This window comes from Gigantopelta aegis, chromosome 6 (genome assembly GCF_016097555.1).
Source record: "Gigantopelta aegis isolate Gae_Host chromosome 6, Gae_host_genome, whole genome shotgun sequence".
Lineage (NCBI taxonomy): Eukaryota > Metazoa > Mollusca > Gastropoda > Neomphalida > Peltospiridae > Gigantopelta > Gigantopelta aegis.
In genome coordinates, this window is record NC_054704.1 from 59200145 (window position 1) to 59225853 (window position 25709).

The following is a 25709-nucleotide window of genomic DNA, read 5'->3' on the forward strand; positions in this document are numbered from 1 at the left end:
TTATTTTTGAATTTATCAATGTATAATGGTCACAAATGGTATAAAATTGTGTAGAATAGCAAAGTAAGTTTATACTAAATTTGTGACTGTCATACATCGATAAATTCACAACAAAATGACAAACATTTTTTATAATTACAAACGACACAACCTATTTAGTTAGAAATACACATAATTTATAAGACAGTTTCTAACGTTCTTCCCTTGACCTGTTTTACATAATGATATCTCACTCATTTTCTGAGGTTTTTAATATAAAATCGCTTTGCTACATTGCGCAATTTTATACAATTTGTGAGAGTTAAACATCTATAAACTCACAAAATGACAAACATTTCTTGTATAATTAAATTTTAATTTTTTAAATACATTTTCCTGGGGAGCATGTATAACTTCACTTGCCAGTCTAGCCCTCATGCTAAAATTCCTGCAAATGCATCTAAAACAACACACACGAGACAAAACCTGCTGCTGTCACTTCAAGAACTAGGTACTCTATTTTTTAATAGCAGCAAGATATTTTTTATATACACCATTCCATAGACAGGAAAATACATGCATATTTATTGTTACACCAGTTGTGGAACAAAGGCTAAAACAAAGTTACAGTTTGTTTTGTTTAGTGACATCACTAGAGCACATTGATTTATTAATCATCAGCTATTGGATGTCACATATTTGGTAATTTTGACATATAGGGCTCACAGACGGGGATCGATTCTAGAACGACCACACATCAAGCGAACGCTTTACCACTAAGTTACATCCCACTCCTAAAGGCTAAAACAAATAACAGCCCAATGGGTCCACTGATGGGGATTAATGATGGTAGACCTATACACTGAATGTTTGCCATCATGAGATACATAACATTTTCTCTTTGATATCACATTAATGAAAATAATTATTGAATGTTTTTATTCATCTTCAAGAATGAAGTTTACTGATGGATACTTTTTTAAAGAAGAAAAAAAACTTTGATCCACACCTTCGAACTTGGGCAGTTCCTCTGGAACATCACTGCTAAGTCCAAGTGATGGCGTATATCTCCATTTAAAGCACTGAGTTGTAGAGAAATCCTTACTGTTCTTTAGTGGTACATCTGAAATTGGTATAAAAGTTACACATTCAATTCACAAATGCCTAATATGTAAGTACTTGATGCTTCACTTCACAACTGAATTAATTATTAACTACGGTATGTTTGGTGTTGTTTTTTTCCGCCACTTAAGTTTGATAGAGTAAACTTTTTAAAAGAAAATAAGTACTGTAAATCATAAAACATTGGCAACCTTAAAATTTAGCGAAATCTAATTAAATTTAGTAGAAAATTGCAGTAATATGCATGCTAGCTATAACCAACTATTGTTAACACCAATAGTATGTAAACATGGTTGTGTATTCAGTTAATCACCAAAAAAACAATGGTACAAGTTTTTCAGAACAGTCTCTTATAGGTCTCTTTAAATTTAGCATAATGAAATATTAGGGTTTTGTATAGATTGTCTAAATTCACTGCTAATGTGTTGGCAATTATTTGAAATTTTTAATGAGCTGTAACTTTTTAATGTATATATATAATGTAGTATTGGTCAACACTGATATAAAATGTGTACATTAACATCCTACTGTCCAAATTTTTTTAATTGGCCACTTGATATACAACAACAAACTAAGTTCATTTAACTATCAGTTCTTTTAGCTATCAAAATGTTCCCAATTTGTACAAGCTCATCAATAACTGACAAGGTGCCAAGTAATCTTTTATTGATCACTATTGTTAAGGCCAAACTCTACATGGCTATTTTACGTACATATATTTCTTGCGTTAGTCTTTATTTATGTTTGACGTCATACAAATGTCATGATGTCATGCTTTCAATAACGTTATTAGACTGTCATTAGTTTATGGTTTATAACTTTTAATATGTTTTAATAGCTTGTAATTTTTTTTATATAAAGTACAGGAACGCTCTGAAGCCTATTAAACAGTATGTATTAATAACATAAATTAGTTCAGAAAGTTTAGATAATGTTTGCCTTTAATGCAAAATGGGCTTATTACATTAAAGGTTTATATTAAACATGTATAAATATGTATATGGTTATTCTTATGTTATAGTCCAGGCAGTTATGTAAATTTGCTCTCTTTTTTGCTCAAGTCAGTAAAATGTATTTCTTTTTATTCTTAAGACTATCCAGAATTAGAAATCCATTAGTAGCATTTTTTTCAGTCATTTGATCATGGTGGCCATCTTGAAATTCAAAATGGCCATAATTTTGGGATACTTTACATATATTTTGACTCCCAGTTAACATAGAAACACAATTCTTGTGTCTATTTATATTTATGAGGGCAATGAACTCGCTGATAACATTTTATTTAGTCATTTGGGCATGACAGCCATCTTGAAATGCAAAATGGCCACCAATTAACTATTCTTATATATATATTTACTCACAGTTGACCCACAATAATAATTTAGTTTTCTGTTTACATTTATGAGCTCAGTGAATGATGTTGTGAAAACAAAATTGGTTGTCTGACCTAAGCGCCCATCTTGAAATTCAAAATGGCCACCATTTTAATATATTTTTCTATATATCTCAGCTCTCGGTTAACATAGAAACACAATATGTACATTTATGTAGCCATGGATTTATTGATGACATTTTTATAGTCATCCAATCGTGGCAGCCATCTTGAAATTCAAAATGACCACCATTTTTATGTATTTTTCTTGTATCATAACTTCCAGTTACGGCAGAAGCACAATTATTTTTGTCTGTACATTTTTAGGATCAATGAATTAAAGAGTGACATTTTTATAACCATCCTCCAGTCATGGAACCACGTTAAAATTTAAAATGGCAGTCGTATGGAGATTTAAAAATGGCCACCAATTTTATCATTTGGCAAATACTTTTTCTCCTAGTCCACATACATTTTATGTGAAATAATTAAAATATACCGGCCTCGGTGGTGTCGTGGCAGGCCATCGGTCTACAGGCTGGTAGGTACTGGGTTCGGATCCCAGTCGAGGCATGGGATTTTTAATCCAGATACCGACTCCAAACCCTGAGTGAGTGCTCCGCAAGGCTCAATGGGTAGTTGTAAACCACTTGCACCGACCAGTGATCCATAACGGGTTCAACAAAGGCCATGGTTTGTGCTATCCTGCCTGTGGGAAGCACAAATAAAAGATCCCTTGCTGCTAATCGGAAGAGTAGCCCATGTAGTGGCGACAGTGGGTTTCCTCTCAAAATCTGTGTGGTCCGTAACCATATGTCTGACACCATATAACCGTAAATAAAATGTGTTGAGTGCGTCGTTAAATAAAACATTTCTTTCTTTCTTTCTTTTTTTTTAAATTAAAATATTGCATTACTAATGACTTTCATGTTCTAGATTTTAAACTAATGAAATAGGAGAGCAGACAAATTGTAAACTGTAATTCACAATGACACATTACCAGGGCTCACCCATTTAGTATCTGGCTAAATGAATTTTGTTTAAATTAGCCACTTTTTAATAATTTCTAAAGAAATATCCTACATACATAACATACATGTATATGAAAATTGACTAAAATTATTTTCCATTGTGACCACTGATTAGGCATCTACTTCGTCTGTAATGCCATGTGTATTGCAGTAACCATCACCACTTGTAGAGTTCTGTACATTGCAGGTTGTATTTCTTACAGGTTCATCTACCTGAACACTTACTGAAATCACAGTTGCATCTAATCAGTTCTATCACAACCTCTGGTGCAGTAATTGCACCTACAACCACATTTACAAATATACTACTCAAAAGAATTTAAGGGTCAAAAATTTATAACCAAATAAGTTTCAGAGTGTATTAGATTGATGATGTAAACTACACCATAAATTTAATTTATTGTTCCATATTTACAAAAAACCACAAATAAACGTCACTGTATACAAGAAAGTCACATGACATGCTGTTAAAGTTGAAGATTGTCAAACATGGATTTTACACATTAGAACATTCGTTTAATAGTGTGTGAATCCACCCCTGGCGCGAATACACTCGACACATCGTTGTCTCATGCTGTTGATCAGACGTCTGAAGAACTATTGGGGAATGGCCTGCCATTCTGCCATAAGAAGTTGACCCAGATCATGAAGGTTGGCCGGAGGGGCATGGTTATCCCGAATTCTCCTGCCTAATTCGTCCCATGTGTTCTCTATTGGGGCCAAGTCAGGCGAATATGCTGGCCAATCCATCCTGGCGATACCTTGTTGTCTGAGAAAGTCCGTTACCACCCTGGCGCGGTGGGGTCTGGCATTGTCATCCTGCAGAACTGCCCCGCCGCCAATCTGCTGAAGGCCTGGGACAACCAACGGCCGGATAATCTCATTCAGATAGCGGATTCCATTCAGATTGCCATCCACCACATAGAGGGGGGTCCTGTGGTGGATAGAGATGCCGCCCCACACCATGACGCTGCCACCACCGAACCAGTGACGTTGTCTAACGTTAATGTCAGCGAAGCGCTCCCCAGGACGTCTGTAGACACGAACCTGACCGTCGTTGAACTGGAGACTAAACCTGGACTCATCAGTGAACATCACTCGACCCCACTGAACACGTTGCCACCGCAGATGAAGCGTGCACCAGTGACGTCTGGCCGTTCTGTGATGTGGTAGGAGTGGTGGTCGAACAGCCTGGCGACGGCAGCGTAGATTATTGGCTCTCAGACGATTGCGTATGGTTTGATCAGACACTCGAGTTCCAGTCGCAGTCCGCAGATTGTCACGTAATCGGCGTGCAGTGGTTGTGCGTTGACGTAGAGCCATATTGGTGATGTAGCGGTCCTCTCTATTTGTAGTGCTTCGGGGTCTTCCCGAACGTGGACGATTTCGAACAGAATTTGTTGCTTGGTACCGTTGCCACAGTCAGCCAACGACACTGACTGACACCAAGTCTCAGAGCAACATTTCTTTGCGTACTGCCATCCTGAAGCCAAGCAATAGCCCTTCCTCGATCTTCGATAGTCAGTTGACGTCGTACCATTGTTGAATTTGGAGTGTGCACCGTACACGAACAGCAAGCTCCAATTATACGGAAATTCAGCATTGGGAACATGGAATACACATGCAAAGCATGCAAATGAAGTGCTTTGTGAAAAAGCAAGTTATGGGCACTTAGCAGACTTTTCACTTTCGCCCTAATTTACGTGCAAATGTAAGCATGTTTTCGCCATTAGAACTAGTCGACAGTGTCAATGACAGTGGATTTTAATTCATTTATGGGTTGCTTAGACCCACTTTCGTCAAAATGGAACAATACTATGCGTGACATTATGGTCTAGCTAATATAATTGACATTCAGAAAATAATGTCGAAAATATCGTCTGACCCTTAAATTCTTTTGAGTAGTATATATCCTCCTTGGTCCAACCATGGGTCTAGATCACTGGATGTAGCATGGAATCCTAAACTAGGATATTTGCTTGGAGATATGCTCTTTGGGTAAGCTGTTATTTGATATTTGGCAGTCTTTCCACACTTTGGTTTGGTGATGGTGTCTTGAACTTCTATCCTCTCAGAATAGAATAGCTGCATCAAATGACCATTGAGCTTAATACCATGGAGTACTGACCTCTTTGTATGATTCATCAGTAATTGCAAGCTGGCTAAGAGCTTCAGATATAGCCAGTGGAGCTTTCCCGAATACATTCAATAACATTTGTTTGCATATATCGGTACCATAAATTTGTCCTGTTGTGTCACATCCAGTCACTACATGCAACCCTGGTACTGTTGGTTTTCTTTCTGAACCCAGTTCATCATCAATTAGTTGCATGTTGGTCTGGTTGCGACTTACATCTGTACCAATAATTAGTGGGATCAATGTGTGCGTGATCTTCTCATGAGCCACATGGTTTGAAAGTAAATAAACTACTACTACTCAGGATAAGAACTAAGTCTGTGTCTGGTGCAGAAATTCACTTCTAATCTGCCATATATCTTGTCAGTGAACAGAAGCATTTCCTGCATGCTTTGATTCACTATTAGATGGTTACATGGCTGTAAGATTTATTTTTTAACACAATAATATTTATGAAAGATGACATCAGATATTTCCACTAACCAAGCTACAGATTTTCGAAGCTATCTGAGCGCTACGATATCGAAAACTATTGCAGGCCATGATGTAACAATGACACATGATTCCTCATACTTGTGAAGTAATCGGGCCAGGCAATCAGGGTTTTATCACCATTAGGATACACAAATAATTTTATGTAAATCACAACCAGATCAACCTGCTAACATTGTATAATGAACTGTATCCAGATATAGGCTCGGATTACCAGATGTTCATGCTGTAACCGACTATGACACATCAATAAAGAGAATTCAATTTATTCACTAAAGCTCCATATATAAGTAACACCAAAGTTAGGTTAGAATCGGTAATGAACCATAGAAAGAGGTCAGTGAAAAATGTGAAGATATTACTGCATGGAACCAAGCATAAGAGTCATTTCTACAACTGATGCAGCTACTCTAAGATGAAAAGTTCAAGAAACCATCACCAAACCAAAGTGTGGAAACATTGCCACCTACCTCTGGGGTATGAAAACAGCATACCCAAAGAGCACATCTCCAAGCACATTTTTGAGCTCAAGATGCCATGCAACATCTGGACATTCTTGATCCATGCAAACTTGGTTGGGTCAAGGGGTGTGTGTGTGTGTGTGTGTGTGTGTGTGTGTGTGTGTGTGTATTTGTGACTGCTGTTGGAGGTGTAAGCTGCACCAGAATATGTGGTAGAACTGATCAGATGTAATTGTGGTGTCAGTAAGATGATAGATGTACTGTAATTTAGTGTAAGCGACACAACCTTCAATGTACAGAGCATTGCAAATGTGAAACCGATGAGGACTGCTGCAATGTGCATACTATTACAGATGAAGTAGATGCCTAGTATGCCATTATGCATTACAATTTACAGTTGGTATGTTCCTTTACTTCATTAGTTTGTCATTAGTATTGCAATATTATAATTATTTGACCTAAAAATGTACTAATGAAAACAAAAGTTGCATTTGTATGTAGACTAGGAGAAAAAAGTATTCCCCAAATGATTACCTTGGTGGCCATTTTGAATTTCCATATGACTGCCATTTTGAAGTTTAAGATGTTTGCCATAATTGGATGACTATAAATCTAAAGAATTGGATTCATTGACCACTGCAATATACATCTAGGCAACAAAATTGTGCTTCTCCATTAACCATGAGTTGAGATATAAGACAAATGTATTAAAATGGCGGCCATATTGAATATCAAGATTGTTTTCATGATTCAATGACTATATAAATGAAAACCATCCAATGCATTGAATAGAGAAAAGTACATTGACAAAAAGTTATGCTTCCACGTTAACCGGGAGTTGACATATTTGAAAATATATATATTAAAGTGGTAGCCATTTTGAATTTCAAAATGGCTGACAAGACCAGACAACAATTTTCCTTTTTACAAAATAATCATCTGAGCTCATAGGTGTAAACTGACACCAAAATTATTTTTCCGTGTTTAATGGGAGTAAAGATAGAGAAACAATATAATTGAATGACGTCCATTTTGAATTTCAAGATGGTTGCCATGTGAGATTAATAATAAAACACATTTTTTAATTCACTAACATAATATGTTTAAATAGACCCAAAAATATGTTTCTATGTTAAATGGGAGTGGAGATATATAAAGAAATTATATGAAAATGATGGCCATTTTGAATTTCAAGATGGCTGACATGATAGTGGTCAGAAAAAATGCTACAAATGGATTTCTAGTTCAGGTAGGTCATGGGAACATATGACCAAAATTTTATTAACTTGAGCAAAAAAAAAATGCAACCTTCAAAAAATGAACATAACTCCCTAGACTATTAAGGGTGCATTAAAGCTGCAGTCCCTTGAATATTTTTATTATTTAAGCATTTAGAATAGATGATCCAGTTCTGTTTGGTACATAAAAGTTCCACCACACTGCTACAGTTTCGTAATGCTCGCTTATCTACATTATCTAGGTCAACTACAAACGCAATGGCCAGCATTGTTTTTCTTCATTTAGCGGGACGCCAGTAGAACTGAGACTTTATGTGATCTTCACAGGCGCTGAGCTTCTCACATGATTTTGAATAAATTTAACTGTCTTGATTCAGGGGTCATCTCATATTTCCAAAACATATTTATTTCCATAGGTGTATGGTACAACAACTTTTCAGGGGTTGGTGGGGGAGTTGCCTTGAAATTTTGACAGTTGCTAGCGGTTGGCATATGCGTTACATGCATGGGGGTGTTAATTATGTAACGCTCTATGTGTAGAGGAAGATGGTATTGTGTTCGATTTACGTAACATTTATCAAGACTATATGTTATTTCTATTCATTACTTAGACCTAAAAAGGTGTTTTTTTGGAAATGCACAGTCAGTCTAGGATTGATCCCCATCGGCAGCCTCGTTCCAGCCAATGCGCCATGACTGGTATATAAAAAGGCTGTATATATAAACGATCCCAAGCTAAAAAAAATGTAGTGGGTTTCCAAAGCGTGTGTGTAGGGATTTCAGTGGGGTTGGGTTATAGACTGTGTTGAGTGAAGGGTCATGCTCCCCCAGAAAAAATATTTTTTCTTTTTTAGCTTGGGCAGGTAAGGGTCTTGACCCCCCCCCCCCAATACCCTCCCCTTGCATATGCACCAGTTTCCTCTCTAAGATTATATGTCAAAATTACCAAATGTTTGACATCTAATAGCAGATGATTATTAAATCAATATGCTCTAACACTGATGTCGTTAAACAAAATAAACTAAATTTACCCTTTTTAAATGAAAGAATATTTATTTGAATTTGTTGATTTTAACACACGTAAAATTAAGAAGTGAAAACGTTCATGGTCTACTTTAGTATATTCTATTAAAAAATATATCAATGATCAATGTGTTATACACACTAAACTTTGAAAATTCTACTAACACTTTATAAAATATTAATTCTGAAATAGGATTTAGGAAGGTACGATTGTCGATAATACGTTGTGAAGATCAAACCGGTTTTAACGAAAGACTCTAGTACCGGTATCCTCAACCGAACATTCTTCGTACAATGCAAGATTTCTCAGTTCATTTTTTTAGATGAACACTACAATTTCAAATCCACAAACGCATGTGTCAACTGAAACTGACAAAAGGCTGTCGTTTATGTTATAATATGGTAACCAGAGACTGTAACTTTAATAGAGGATTCATCATAAGTATTTTTTAATATGGAAAATATCAAGTCTATGTTAATCGGTATTTGTCTTAGCAGAGCCTTGACAAATACCGATTAACTAGACGAGGTTGATATTTGACATATTAAAAAACACGAGTAGCAAATTCTATTTATCCTATAATACTTCTAAAATAATATCTTAATTAAATTTTTAGTACACAGTACTAAAGTCGCCACCATCAGTAATATGACGTCATCACGATTAGCACAAATTAGTTTGACGTCACGTAGTTAAACTAAATCTTTGAAAACATTATGCTCAGGTCTACAGGTCTTGTTGGTTTGTAAACAAATGACCCATCCACAGCAATCAAAACAATTGTATTATGATTTCAGAAATACAGACAGGCAAAGAATGAAGTAACAAATTTTCAAAACTTGTCAGACTCAAGGCAATCACTTGCAACTATAAAATGTACCATTTTAAGTTTTAAACTTATCAACAATGAACATTATCAATTTTGATTAGAGTAAGCAGACAGAAAATTAGTACACTGCCTATATTTATATACATTGGGCATTGGAGCTTTAAAGAAATGTTGTTAATTTTCAACAGGATGGTCACAAGCATAGCTTGCATTAACTGAAATAAATTGTGAACATTTATGTCCATTGAGATAGCTAATATTTAGGCAGACAACATTGTAACATTTTACATTCTCACATAGATGTAAAAATAAGATGCAGTTTTAATTCTAACCTTTCAAGTTGTATTGATATCCATCTTTTTCATAAAAGGTGCAATCTGATGTCATTTCTATACCGACTTCCTCTTCTGGTACAAGTTGATCTTTAGAAACAGAGTTGAAACATGGTACAAGGTTTTCTTCCATTTCACTTGTTTCTATTTCACTTTCAGCATCTTTCATTACCAACAGAGTGTTGGATTTTTGACAGCCTATTTCAGGTCTTAATTTTTGTGCAAGGACTAATTGTTCTTTTCCACCAGAAATGGAGATATTAATGTCAGGTGAATTATCTACTAGTGTCTCTAAATTAGTTGCGGTACTGGGGTCATTTGAGTTCTTGCTGGGCAAAACAATTTCTTCATTTTGTTTCAATTCATTTGAATATTCTTCATCCACTTTTGTTTTTATAATAGTTGACTTAAGATCATCATGTTCTACAAAAAGAACATTTGGTGATTTATGGGCTAATTCCGTTTTTGGTACTAAAAATCTGTTTTGTTTTGTTGAAAAAACACTGAGATTTTCTAACGATGAAAACATGTTTTCTGAACTTTTGCTTTGAATTTCCATGTCCTGGTTCATGAAAGAACCATTTAATATTTTGTCACACTGAATTAAAATATGTTTTAATGTATCCGAGACTGTTGTTTCTATCTGAAAATCACCTGAACTGCAAATGTCTATATTTTGTGCATTTGGTGATTTGGATCGATTATTTTGATTGTGATCAAAAGGTATATTATTTGTCTGGACTACTGCTGAACATTCTGTTGATGTTTTATAACCAACTAAACTATTCATTGTAGTTACATCATTTGTAGCTGAGCTTTCACTGTCCACAGCATAGAACAGGTTTTCATGTTTTAAATCTTTTTGAAATATCTCATTACTAGTTACATTATAAATATTCTGTTCATCACTTAAAAACATATCCTGAATAACAGCATGCCTTGTCCAATTATCATTCGTGTCATTGTCTCTGTATTCAGTACCGTCACCAGTTACAATCATACATTGGACTTCTGACATTTTGGATTCAAAATTTAACAAGTGCTGATGAGCAACAGAGAATGCTGAATGTGCAGGCTGAGATAGATCTGAAAACAAGGCTTTACTTTGGCCAGTTCTGTCATTTTGACTGGACTGAAAATGTGAATTTGTATTGCGACTTGGTGGGTTAACTCCAGATTGATCAGGTTTGTGACTTTCATTTGAAACAGGTAATGACATCATAATTTTTTCATCTTTATCACACAAACTTTTTTTATCTTGAGCAAATAAGGTTTGGCATAATTTCCGGGATAAATGTTCACTTTCTACATTATTTTTTAACACCTTATTTCTCTCATCTTTTTCAATTTTACGTGACCATTTATGATTATCAACATCTTGAATTTTAAACAGTGACACTGTTTCATCTATTGAGGCTTTGATGAGGGTACTCTGCTGTAAAGGCACCATAATATTTTCTGCATGGTCACCATTATTTTTTGTAATCAACACAGAATAGCTACACGATTCAGGAATAACACAATCTGTAATTTTCTTGTGACATTCATCAACTACTCTGACAAATGTGGATTCACCGTCATAAATGTTTTCCTTAGGAATATCAGCTGAGTCTTGAACAACCATTTTAGTTTCTAATGGCACAAAATCCTGTATATATAATGGTGCAGCAGTACTGTCAACTTCAGTTTTCTTTACTTCATTGTGTTCGGAACATTGAGAAAACTGCAGCTGCAAATCATCTACCTGAACATAGGCATCTGTATTGTCAGAACCATTAATGGTAATGTTGACTGCAAATTCTTCAGCACAATTTTCATGAGAATTGTTCTTATCAATTTTTTCTGAAAAATTATCATTATCAAATTGTACCAAGTCATCTGATGCTTTATCACATGGGAAGTTTTTAAATACTTCAACATTATGGCTTTCAACCAAATTACTAAATTCATTCCTAACTATTTCATAAGTGCAGTGTAATAAAGTGTTCTGAATAACAGCACATTTTGCTTCCTCCTCATTAATAAAGTCATTGTCACTATGTTTGGTATCAACACCATTAACTGTAAGGATTTGGCATTCTGACTTTTGGGGTTCAGAATGCAACAAAAGTGGATGAGGAGCAGAGAATGTTGGATGTGAAGATAGTTTTGGAAAAGATGTTCCGTCATTTTGACTAATCTGAAAACATGTATTTGTCTTCAGACTTGGTGAGTTAACTTCAGATTGACTGGATTCATACCATTCATTTGTAACAGATAATGACTCTACTGGTTTGTCATTTATACCAGACAAATCGTCTTCATCTAAAGCAACTGATGTTTGACTTAATTTTTGGGATAAATTTTCAATTTCTTCTGTCATGTTATGTTGTAACACCATATTTTGCTCAATTTTGTCATTTCTATCTATGCCTTTAAGAATGTTAAAAGATAATACCATTTCATCTGTTGAGGTTTTGACAAAGATACTCTGCTGTGAAGGATCCATAATATTATTGTCTATATCAAGATTATCTTTTGTCATCAGTTCAGAAATAAAACATTCTGTCATGTTCTTGTACCAACTGCATCAAATGTAAGTTCATAATGTTTACCTTCAGTTTTAATGACATAAAGTTGTTTTGTATATTAAACAATGAAATAGCAGTATTGTGAACTTCAGTTTTAACATTTCACCATGAGCAGAATAATGAAAAGATGAGCTTCATATTTTTTATCAGCATGGATATTGACATTGAGATGCATTTTATAGTGGTTACACTGCATGACAGGTTTGTTTAATCTTGTTAAGGAATCTTGATTTTTCTCTGAGAATGTTCAAATTACATATAAGTGTTCGATTTTTACCACAAGAAATTAACTGAGGCAGTATATTAGTTGCACGCTACTGCAGACACATCATTGTTTTGAAGCTTCTGGTTATGTTGCTGTCTGCAAAACATCAAAAATAAATTCTGTGAATATAATATGCACCTGGAAACATAAAAACAACATTCACATTCAGTAACATATTTTTTTGGCTTTACTTGATTCAAAGCATGGTATAGTCTAATATATGGTCTGGTCTTTTTCAATAATAAGATCATTATAAAATATTAAACAAGCTTCTATTTCATATCATGTTTATGTCCTGAGTGAAATTATTTTACGAGGGACATAAACATGATACGAAATGGTAGCAAGTTTAATATCTTATTTATTAACCATAATCGATTTCAATTTATATCACTGAACTCGTTTGACTGACATTCTGGGAAGGTCACAGTGCACCAATCGTATGACACCAAGGTGTTATGTCCCACTTTCCAAGATATTTTTAACTCCAATCCATTGTAAATTTAGTTTGTCTCGGCCTCCCCAAAAATGTTGTTTTGGGGTTTTTTTCCCCAAAATTAATATTCAGTTTATTCAGCATAAGAAACAAAGGATAATAGTTTTAGAAATAAATAAAATGTACTATATTTTGTTTGAATTGAACACAAAAATTGCTAGTTTTGAACTGAACACAAAAATTGCTAGTTTCATAGGTAAAAAAAAAAGAAGCAAACATTTTATTTTGAAAAATTATTTTATATGGTAAATTTATCTTGAAAGTGACTTTTTAATAGCATTTTCTTGGAATTTGGTTTAGAAAATGATTAGGTTCAGCATGTTAATTAAGAATATTTCGTTGCACTTTTTCCCCCCATAATTTCTGAAGTTTTCAACAGCCGTTTGAGATAACATAAGAACCACAAACTTCACATGTATTTTAATATTTGCAAATTGTACTTTTATGTTCTCATCAATCGAGTTAATTCAGTCTTGCTCACTGCACCCTCTTGATGCCGAACTGCATTCTTGCAAGTTGTGGTGGGTTGGACGTGTTGCTTATATAAGTTTTATTTGGTCAATACTCTGATCTATTTTATTTTTGTTACAGAAAAATCATGTCTGTACGAATGTATCGGAATCAGCCTTACATGCATGTCAATGCGAAACAAAATTGTAAAAAACTGAGTATTATCATTATTTTGTTTTGTTTATCTACATTTATTCATTATACCGAGTGTTTCATAACATCACATCCATGAGGGGCTAAAGTTAATAGTCCATAGCTATAGAGAACTACTTTTCAGATTATTTATCTAGACTGTACAAAAATCGAGGGTAGACTTTCTGAAAGGTGGCAGTAATGTAGATAATGGCATCACAAGTTATCACATATAACCATCAAATATGCCTATTTTATGTTTCCATCATAAAAGGGTTAATGTTGATAGGAAATGTTAGTCAATATTATTCACAAATATGCACCAATTTTGAACCAGTATGCTTGGAACTACTCCATATGTTGGATGGGAGAGCAGGTGCGCTGAGAAGCTTTGATAAGGAGCTATTTAAGTTTGTTACGCTCACGGGAACTAAGTCTACTGTGACACTACTACCAGTAGTAGTCTATGGACAGCTAGGGAGGATGAGAAGACCGAGGAGGAAACGATCGGCAATGGCGGAACGGGTGAGAAACAGGTGTCCCTTGAAGCCAGCGTTCATTATTCAGTTGGACCCTCCTCCTGTAATAACTGCGAAGGGTCCCCATCTCTGAAGAGGAACACAACATCTAATTACCTCACCTGACCCAGCATGCTTGCATAGGCTTTACCCAGCTTCATCCCAAGCGAGATCATCATGTGACCATAATGCCAACATCAACTGGGAACCTTATGTACTATTAGGAATTTACTAAACTTTTATTCCATATTTTGCCAATCTAAAACTTACACATCCCGTATCGGCAATTTTATGGGAAAGATTGCCAAATAACAGTTATAGCTAAACAACCCATACTACCTAGACAAATAAATATAGGTACAGGAACCTTTAAGAAAAAATTGAGAGCATTTGTTATTAGGGGATTTGAATGTATGAGCAGATACGTTTGAAATTTCATAGGTTTTACAGTCTCATGTACAATTTTACGAAATTCAACGACTTGAGAATTAACAACAGTATCATATAGAAAGTAAGTGAAACACAGCAATCCTCCACTGTATCCCTAGTAATGCATACACTGGTGGCACCTAAGTCTGCACACCTAAGCATTTGTGTTATATTTTAAAATTATAATCAGATCGAGGTAGAGGTTCGCGGTGGTATCCTTCGCCGAGGTGGCAGGAGCCTTTGGTTTCTGTGCATTCTCAAGGTCAGCCCGGAGGGTTTCAGGAAAGTTGGTTTGAAAACTTTCTCTTGTGGCTCTGGGCTACGCAGCAGGTGGGACTTGTGTTTCAGCCATCGACTCCAGCAATGTTGGCTGTTCAGTCACTGCCTGGTTTTCTAGCTTGGTCGGTGTCTGTTTAAACCCATGATCGTTTTGGCGATGTGGGCGTGACACAGGGATGGAGGCTTGTTCTCGTCCCTTCCCTTCAGGGTCAGCCACAGTCTTTGGGGCTGCTGGTTTGAGGGAGGTCTCTTCCGAGGAAGATTTGCCTTTCGGTTCCGGTTTGGAGTCGGAAGATGTTTTGGACGATCCAAGGTGCCGAGCGGCGGTATCCAAGGCACCATTCCCACCTGCCTCTTTGTCTGCAGAAGATTTTGATTATGCAACAGTTCTGCAATTTGTAAGTAATGAAGTCCGACTCGTCTATGCTGATGCTTTCCTGGTGGAGATGGCAGTTCCCACTTTTCAGGGTGTTTGTTTTGGGAATCGAGTGGAGGCTCTGCGGCCGGAGCTTGGTTTTCCGCTTTCCCAGAACGCACATGAATCCTTACTGGAGATTGATAATTTGATCACCGACACACCGATCGTATGATCACCGACACACCGATCGTATCATGGGAGAAGTGGTGGAGTTTCCGGCAGCTTTGGCCACCGGGAAGCTCTTACCCGGTACGAAGCTGGTGGCCTCCTCTTCATACCAGATGTTGGGCGCATCTTTCCTGACCCATGCAGCAGTTGTTTCTGCTCAGGTTAAGATGCACTGTCGTCTGGCGCTTTTTGTACGTGTCACCATCAGAGACCTAGAGATGATGGAGAAGTTAACAAAACTTCTTTCAGGTGAACAACCATCTAGGTACCTTCCTTTTTGAGTTGGATAAGGCTGTGGAAAGTCTTCCCCCGATGGCTCGAGGTTGGCAGCTGCCGCGAAGACATCGCATTACATTATGCAGATGTCAGGGTGCTTGTGGGAGTACAATCTCTTGCTGTGACGCGACCATTACTTGTCTGTGCTGTGGGCTGCCGGTGTTGTGAAAACTTATTTTTGCAGCCGGTTAGTGTACAAGGAGTCGGTCAAGTTTGTCCGCCTGCCCCAGCCTGGTGACGCTTGTAAGTGCTGTTTCGGTGCTGCTACATTTCACCCACCTTCCTCCAAGAAACCTGCTTTTCTTTAGGGAGTTCATAATACTAAGGTTTCTGCCCCTACTTGGCAATATGGGAGTGCATGGAGACTGATTCTCAACCTCAAGCCGCTGAATGCGTTTGTGGTCGTTCCTTTCATGAAGATGTTGGTGCAGTTGGTCCGGGCTTTACCCCAGGTTGGGAAGTGGGCGGCGTCAATCGACCTGAAGGCTCAGTGAAATCAGAATTGTTATCAGATTGTGTCATTTTGTACACTAAAATTAAATTATTTACATTAAAAAAAATTAAATATTGTAAAATAATACCACTATCATTTCTAATTTCATGTAAATTTGCATGAAAAAGCATTGTTATATTTCTACTTACACGTAAAAAAAGAAAACTAAAAGATAAAGAAAATTGACGTTAAAAACCCCCAGTATAATTAATATTTTAAATTTCCTATTTATTTTTTATCATTTGAAAATTTAATATTTATTTCTGTAATTATAAGTATGTTATTAATTTTTTTTTTTTATTATGTGTATACATATATATATTTTTTAATTTTTGATTTTATATATAATATTTATTTGTTAACGTAACCGTAATAATTTTGTTTGGGTTGAGTTTGGGGGGGGGGGGTTTTGTATTGTTTTCATTCAAATAATTTATTAAAAATAAATATTATGTTGAAAATTTTTGTTGAATTTACACTAGTAGTATATACTCTGCAAACGAATAATTTGTGGTTTTAAACACATATATCTTCATATTAAATCGCAATAACAAACATTGTATAGAACCCGTAAGTACACAGCGAAGAATGGAACGTGGCGTTTTACAAATTAAAACTTTATTAAATACTGTTACCATTTTTTATTGCAAACACTCAAGTATTATCAGTCAAATATGTACAAATTTAATGGTTTTGGCATGGTGGATATTTGATAGAAAGTTGTCAGAACGGTAGGGAGTAGGCCTACATGGTATGGGGAAACCCACAATTTGAATTAACTTTCCCTTACGGAAATAACCTATACAAACTTATAAGTGGAATATACTTTACTTATACGCCACTTATAAGTTACCTATATATTGGTATAAGTGAAGTATCAGTGTGTATAAGTATAAGTGAAAAAAAATTGTTAATTGATACTTCACTGATACTCCACATATATTTCACCTATAAGTGGTTTTATCAGTGGTATAAGTGCACTGGAATTAGATATTTTTGTTGTTGTTTCTACAAGTGAAATATAAGTGAAATATTAGTTTGGAGATAGTCCTTTTGCAAAGGAAATGATGTGTTCCAAATGAACGGGGAAAAAAACTAAGTCCAAAACATTTTCATGGTTATTTTTAAAAAATTCATAACTTTTCACAGGATTTATCGAATTCATTGGGAACAGTGGCTAAACAACCAAACATACATGTAGCAGATTTAGATAATATTTACGATAATTTAAAAAAAAAATAATAATAATAAAAAAAAAATAATAATAATAAAAAAATATATATATAATTATATATATAATAAATATATATACATATGGTTATATATGATTAAAACAGGATCATCTTGTAATTATCCCATACTACCTCCTCACTTTCAATAGACTCCCCCACCCCAACACACCTGTTGTAATAAAGATCAGTAAAAAGTTGCTGTGGGAGGGGGGGGGGGGTGATCCCCATCACAATATTTATCGATCACAGTATGGATTTATTTTAGGGTGGGGGGGGCTAAAAACGAAATATTACAGGTAGGCTACCACTCACATCTCATACTCATCTCATATCAGTCAAATCCGCTTAATTGCATAGCCCAGGTGCGTGTCAAATTTATGCCAATAACCGGTATAACCGATTATCCGACAGAGCCCCACTTCCAGATTATAACCAACGGTAAACTTTACAAATGACTTGTGGACAGTCTATGGAACTCTTCACTGCAGAACACTGTCTGAATGCCGATACATGTATGCATTTAATTTGTTTATACATGTATTTTAAAATAATAATAAATAAAATAACAGTATAAATGTTGTAAGATCAAATATTTTTAATTTTGCATTGTTACAAATCTGCGGTTGTGTTTATTGATGCTATGATCATGTCTAGCTACTAATATTCACATTGCAGTTTGTTGCACAGTTCACACCTATTGTTCTGAGGGGTGTTGAGTAGTGAAACCGTGTTACTTGGCAAAGCGCAATTTCCACGTGCAGGCGAAATAAACAGCTTAAATTAGCAACTGTTAATTGTCAACCGATTTCAGTCACAGTGTACTAATGTTACAGTATATTTTGTTAGAGATGCTATTGTGCATTGAACAAAATATAAGAAGCGTAGTGTTTATTTTGCTTATTTCATTAATGAATTAGAAAAATAAAAATATTTAATAATGAATAAAATTATTAACACGATGTAAGCCAGGCCTGTGACACCTGCTATCACATAGACTGACTGTAAACTGTCGAGTGGCTGTAACAATGAATTAATTGACAACTAGTAATACACTGAGAAGGCGTGGACAATTGGATTAGTTTATAGTTGTGAACGTTTTACCTCAGACATGGCAAGTGTGTCTGTTGAAAACAGAAAGAAAGAGAAAGAAAGAGTGTTTTATTTAACGACGCACTCAACACATTTTATTTACGGTTATATGGCGTCAGACATTATGGTTACGGACCACACAGTTTTTTTTAGAGGAAACCCGCTATCACCACATAGGCTACTCTTTTACGACAGGCAGCAAGGGATCTTTTATTTGCGCTTCCCACAGGCAGGATAGCACAAACCATGGCCTTTGTTGAACCAGTTATGGATCACTGGTCGGTGCGAGTGGTTTACGCCTACCCATTGAGCCTTGCGGAGCACTCACTCAGGGTTTGGAGTCGGTATCTGGATTTAAAATCCCATGCCTCGACTGGGATCCGAACCCAGTACCTACCAGCCTGTAGACCGATGGCCTAACCACTACGCCACCGAGGCCGGTCTGTTGAAAACAATGCCAGTGATGCGGTTTAGTTGCAGTTTCTATAAATGTTTTTAATTATTGTTTTAACATAAATAAATAGCAGTGATAATTAATGTTAACTTAAAATACGGTGGTTCAAATGTGACATACAAAATACAGTAAAAACTAATCATATTTAATTATCTTTATTAAATTTATTCTAGGACACAATTGCCATTGGCCAAGTCTATCTTTCAGTGTTCTCGAAGGCTTTTAAGCTAACGCATGCTCACATAAAAAATAATAATGGACTATTCCACTGCTGTAGGGAAGTTTTTGTGTTGTCAAGGTAGTTCCGTTGTCAGTATTGTTTTAAGTAATTTTGTAACAAAGAACAAATTACACATGAAGTCCTGACATCAAGACTTAAAAGATGCAATAATGGTCCCAGGATTACTGCAATAAACACTTGAACACATTGCTATAAGCTCTACGATGAGTCTTGTGTGAGATGTCAACATTGTACATCGCCTGTTTTAGTAACGGCTTTTACTTTTTTCTTCTTTTAATATTAGTTTTTAATCAACATAGAACATTCTGCTTTATTCTCTGTGCAATTACAGTTGTTTCTGGTAAAATATTAAAGGTTTGTGGAACATTTTATGATGGAATTTTCTAGACTTTTTAGGATTTCGTATGCAATTAACCGATGTTTGTCTTTATAAAGCTATTCAAATATGCGACATAATTTGTATTGATTTAATGCTAAATGGTTCTGTGCAGCCGAATTATATGTAAATAACCGATTTATGCTATAAACCGATATGCAATAAAGTGGATTCGACTGTATATATTGCTGCTAAATAATAATATAATTATAATTTCAATTAAATAATAAAATAAATAATTTAAAAAAAAATAAAGTCAATAAAAATTGTTTTAAAAAAAAATCATAATTATTGTTAATTTGTTGTTATTATAATAATACAGACACACACATACATATGGCAGTTGCTGTCGGTGCTGTTGTTCCAGCTAGCCATGCTGTATTCATGTTGTACTCTCACACCCACCCACCACCCCTTTTTTTTTTTTACCAGATTGTGTGAAAATAGGCACAAAAACCAAATTAAAATGAACTGATATTACTATAACAGATTGTGCCCCCCCCCCCCCCCTTCCTTTCAGGTATCATTACTTTTGGTCTACTATTATTTATTAAGATTGATTTTTTGATTTTTTTAATCTGAATTTTCACATAATAATAATTTTTTTAGTTTTTTTGTTAAATCACAAGGAAGAAAAATAAAGTAAGCTAGTGTATCACTCCCATCCCTGGTCCTCACAAATCCATTTATAGAAACTACAATCCATAGGCAAGATTTTTTTTTTTTTTGGGGGGGGTAGGGGCGAATTCTTTGTGATGGGGTCATCACAATTTTTTTTTTTTAAATACCCACACCTTTAGGTAACATCTATATTGGTATTAATTTTTTTTTTTTTTTTTTAAATGGTGATGCCATACGCACTCATCGCACCCCCCCCCCACACACACACACACACACCACCCTGCGTACGTACCTGTGTTATGTCGCATACATAATCCGACTAGATCGGTCAGTGTAAGTCTGTTTTAAAATGTATTTGCAAATGTAATTACTTTCATTTATAATATAATAAAGACAGTATAAAATTATGCATAACACTGGCTCTTGAAAATGTTTAGTAAAATCTTTACTCAGGAATCTGTACGTTTAAACCGGCCTCGGTGGCGTCGTGGCAGGCCATCGGTCTACAGGCTGGTAGGTACTGGGTTCGGATCCCAGTCGAGGCATGGAATTTTTAATCCAGATACCGACTCTAAACCCTGAGTGAGTGTTCCGCAAGGCTCAGTGGGTAGGTGTAAACCACTTGCACTGACCAGTGATCCATAACTGGTTCAACAAAGGCCATGGTTTGTGCTATCCTGCCTGTGGGAAGCGCAAATAAAAGATCCCTTTCTGCCTGATGCATATATTACAGAAAAAAATGTTGTTATTTCACCGATGGGTACAGATTTTTACGATAGTAATGCTTTTTGGGGGCGATTTAGGTCACATGACCAGTTTCACGTACTCTGATAGGTCAGCAGTCTTTGTTTACAAATTAATTTAGTTTTAATTTATTTAAAGTATTACAAGTAGCAGTCATTTTTCATTTTACTTAGTAATATATATTGTTTTTGAGTACCATATGTTTCGTCCTCAAACCAGTTCGCCCCCAGTCAATTCACCCCCAACTATTACTATTAAGAGGGTTCGCCCCCTCCCCTAATATTATGTTGGTTGTTTGGCAAGACTTCCTTATTCCCCCACCCTCCCCAACAAATTTTTTAAATATTTGTTAGAATTAATGTAAGGTTAGAGATAGTTATTGATCCTTTTTTTTAAGCTTATAAAACATTTTGTTTTATAATTTTAAGCAACATACCGGTAATGTGTATATTTCATAATCCTTTCTGGTGATCAGGCTTGGGGTCGCAACGTCATGCATTCATATTTTTTTCGTACATACCAAATTAATTATTTTAAAGTAAAATTTGGTTTGGGCTACAATAAACCTCAATTGCTTAGGGTACCAGACGGTTCGCCCCCAAATCGGATGTCGGTTCGCCCTCGCATGCTTAACCAGTTCGCCCCCACAAAGGTACCAGTTCACCCCCATAAATATTTATATGTATTAATTAATTAATTAAACTGGTGATTATGTCAAATGTCCCGGACTGACTCAGGATCCAACCAAATCATGGAAAGACGACAATCCCTCCCCTCTAAGAAAAGAAAAACACACACACACACACACGGTTTAACATGCCTCTAAAGAAACAATACAGTAATTGTTTAAAAGTAACAAATAATTGGGATTTGGGGGCGAACTGACAAATAGTTGGGGGCGAACAAGCAAACAGTTGGGGGCGAACTGGTACATGGGGCGAACAGGTCAAACTGGGGGCAAAACATCATGGATTCATTGTCTATACAAAAAGTAAGTTTGTTTTGTTTAAAGAAACCACTAGAGCATATTGATTTATTAATCATTGGCTATTGGATGTCAAACAGGTAATTTTGACATATAATTTTTGAGAGGGAACCTGCTAAAAACTAATTAGTAGCAATGTATTTTTATCTATGCACCATCCCACAAACAGGATAGCACTTACCAAGATGAAATACCATACGAAATCGTGCAACAATTGCCGATCGATGCATATTTATTGTTTGCTGAGAATATATATAAAATTAAAACATTATATTTTGTGTTACTTGTTTACTCTCAGTTCACTTCACCCCCAACTGTCGGTATGGATGCCCCCAAATATTTACAACACATCTTTGGTTGCATTTTGTATTTATATTATAAAAATTGTTTCATATTACTTTGACTGGGGTGTGGTATCAAGCCTTTTCTCCCCATGCCAGTTAATTTCTTTTCAAAAGGCTTGTCTTCTCTTATGAAAAAAAATAAAACTCTTAAACTGACACAGGAACATTTTTGGATAGGATATTGACATACCTTTGGGCATTTACTTTGATTACAAGAAACACAAGTTATAGATATATATATATATTTTTTTTTTCAGAACAATCGTCAGCACATTCTGGTCATCATATTATGGAAATATTTGTGACTGGTATGTATTTAGCAAACAATAATCTTGTTTTAAAATGCATGACTTGATGCATAAGAGGTGGTCGTTCAATGTCACAAGCCATTATACATAATTATTCAAAAATGTTCGATTATACCAGATCACTAGGAAATTAACTTTAACATGTGTTATCAGGTTAGTAGGAAATACAATCTCTGCATGACAGTTGGTTGGTAATTTTTAAAACATCTATTTCAGGATAATAACTTTTACACTTTCCTTAACATTAGAATTTAGTTTTTTTCAATTCTTCCTTGTCCGCCCATTTCTTGAGTGAGCATCTTGAATTAAACATTTTAATAATAAAAAAAGTAACTTCCAGTTTACATTTGAACAGCATCTGACATCACATGTATGGTCACTGACAAGCATGCAGGGCTTTTTCTCGTTCTAACCAGTGCACCACAACTGGACAAAGACTGTGGTATGTGCTTTCCTGTCTGTGGTAAAGTGCATATAAAAGACCCCTTGCTGCATTAGAAAAGCTGTAGCAGGTTTCCTCTGACGACCGAGTCAGAATTACCAAATGTTTGACATCCAATAGCTGATGATTAATTAATCATTAATTAAGCGAGAAGAAACCTGCTACAATTTTCCATTAGTAGCAAGGGATTTTTTTTATATGCACTATCCCACAGACAGGATAGCACATACCACAGCCTTCGATATACCAGTCGTGGTGCACTGGCTGGAACAAGAAAAACCTAAGGGCCCATCGACAGGGATTGATCATGGGTCAACCGTGCATCAATCGAGCGCTTTACCCCTATAGCTTGAAAGGAGTTGCATGCAGTTCTATGATGTACATGTAGTATAAATGTACAAACTAATACATGCAGACAAATGCATGTATTTTTTTTTTTTTTTTCATTATTTCCCTCCCAGTCCAACACCCTTTATCTTTTCGTAATAGTTTATATTTTATAGGCCTGAAAATTGGTACAGATTCTTTAGATTCAAATATATATCATGTATTTTATTTTTTGATTTCTTCATAATTAAAATTAAAGGTCAACATTGAATATTTCAAAGTCTGTTTTATCCTTGAGATTTGATTGATACCAGGTAAAAAAGTAAACTTGAAAATTTAACTGAAAATTAGTTTGTTTTCTCTTGAAGTTTTGATTCCCCACACCTGAAACTTGGTAGGCTATGATTCTCTAGGGTAGACTTTTTAAAACAAACAGAAAGAACTAAATGTTTACATTAATAATAAACAATAGCTAATTACATAGCAGATCTATCCAGACTACATTTGTTTTTCAGAATCCCATCTGAATGTTGGATGACATATATCAAGATGACACTGAACAGGACATAACTGAGGAAAATGGATGTGAGAGAATCCAATCTAACAGTTGGAAATAAATATATATATTTATAAAATATTTGTTTGCATATACTGTTCAGATATATTAGTGAGTCAGAATGAAACATCACTTTAAGACTATTGTGCTTCAATTTTTATGTTTTGCGGACAGCTAGTTTACAGATAGGGTGTGTAAGCGGTGGCATTAATACAGCAATTGCCAGAGAATATTGAAATTTGGCCTCCAAGGACAGATTGCTGCCTATTTTCATTTGTTTAATGATTAGTTCATCACCGACTACTGGATGTAAAAAATTAAATTGATAATTAATTCTGATCCATAGTCTTCAGAGGAAGCTCTCTACATGTTTCAAAAGCAGCAAGTCATCTTTTATGTGATCTTTCCTTGGACAGGACGTAACATACCACTGCCTTTGATAAATATTCACTTACACAGCAGTATCTCTCAAATATCAGTGAATCACTTGTATTTCACTAATTATACTTCACTTACAGTGTTTTTTGTAAAATATCGGTGAATCACTTATATTTCACTTATACAGTAATGTTATGTAAATATCGGTGAATCACTTATACTTCAGTTGTATTTCATTTATACTTCATTTATTCAGTGCTTTTTGTAAAATATCTGTGAATCACGTACACTTCACTTACATTTCACCTATACTTCACTTATACAGCAGTTTGTTAAATATTAGTGAATCGCTTATACTTCACTTACATTTCACCTATACTTCACTTATACAGCAGTTTCTGTTAAATATTAGTGAATCGCTTATACTTCACTTATATTTCACCTATACTTCACTCACACAGCAGTTTCTGTTAAATATTAGTGAATCGCTTATACTTCACCTATACTTCAGTTACACAACAGTTTCTGTTAAATATTGGTGAATCACTTATACCTCACTTATATTTCACTTATACAGCAGTTTCTGTTACACTTATAAAATATATATAAGTGACTTATAAATGAAGTATAAGTAACTTATATTTATCTAATACTTCTGTTAAATATAAGCGAATGACTTACACTTCACTTATATATATAGTTAACACTTCACCTATATGTCACATATACTTTGTATAAGTCATACCTCATTTGCATACAAAATCCTAATCGTTTACTTATAAGTCACTTATACTTGAAAAGTATTAACAACATTATATGTCACATATACTTCACTTATAAGTGAAAAATATAAGTCATTTCGGTAAGGGTTATTTTCTTACATTAATTTTTTCTTTTTTACCACCAACTGAAGAATTTCATAGATCTTAATTATTTACTTTAATTTTTAGTCGTTCTATGCTTCAGTCACATAATTAGGTTGGGAATAATAGAGTGGATATACCGATCGGTGCATTACAATACAAATTTAGAAACCGGAAT

At 35.1% G+C, this 25709-nt stretch overlaps 1 protein-coding gene and 1 long non-coding RNA gene across 4 annotated transcripts in view; one reads left to right on the top strand and one right to left on the bottom strand.

The window, feature by feature from the left end:
- The window catches only part of LOC121374242, a 75591-nt gene that overhangs the window by 6304 nt on the left and 43578 nt on the right, over nucleotides 1–25709 (bottom strand). For all 3 annotated transcript variants that reach the window (XR_005958212.1, XM_041501256.1, XM_041501257.1), the window contains exons 2-3: nucleotides 10018–12948; nucleotides 989–1102 (exon numbers count right to left, since the gene is read on the bottom strand). Coding sequence is in view for 2 of the 3 variants with exons in the window: in XM_041501256.1 (XP_041357190.1) it covers nucleotides 989–1102; nucleotides 10018–12568 (2665 nt within the window). In the remaining variant the exon portion in view is untranslated. The remainder of the gene's footprint in view (nucleotides 1–988; nucleotides 1103–10017; nucleotides 12949–25709) is intronic.
- Nucleotides 22187–24362, top strand: LOC121374243. The gene is made up of 2 exons (XR_005958213.1): nucleotides 22187–22965; nucleotides 24250–24362. It is a non-coding gene; the product is annotated as an uncharacterized LOC121374243 (long non-coding RNA).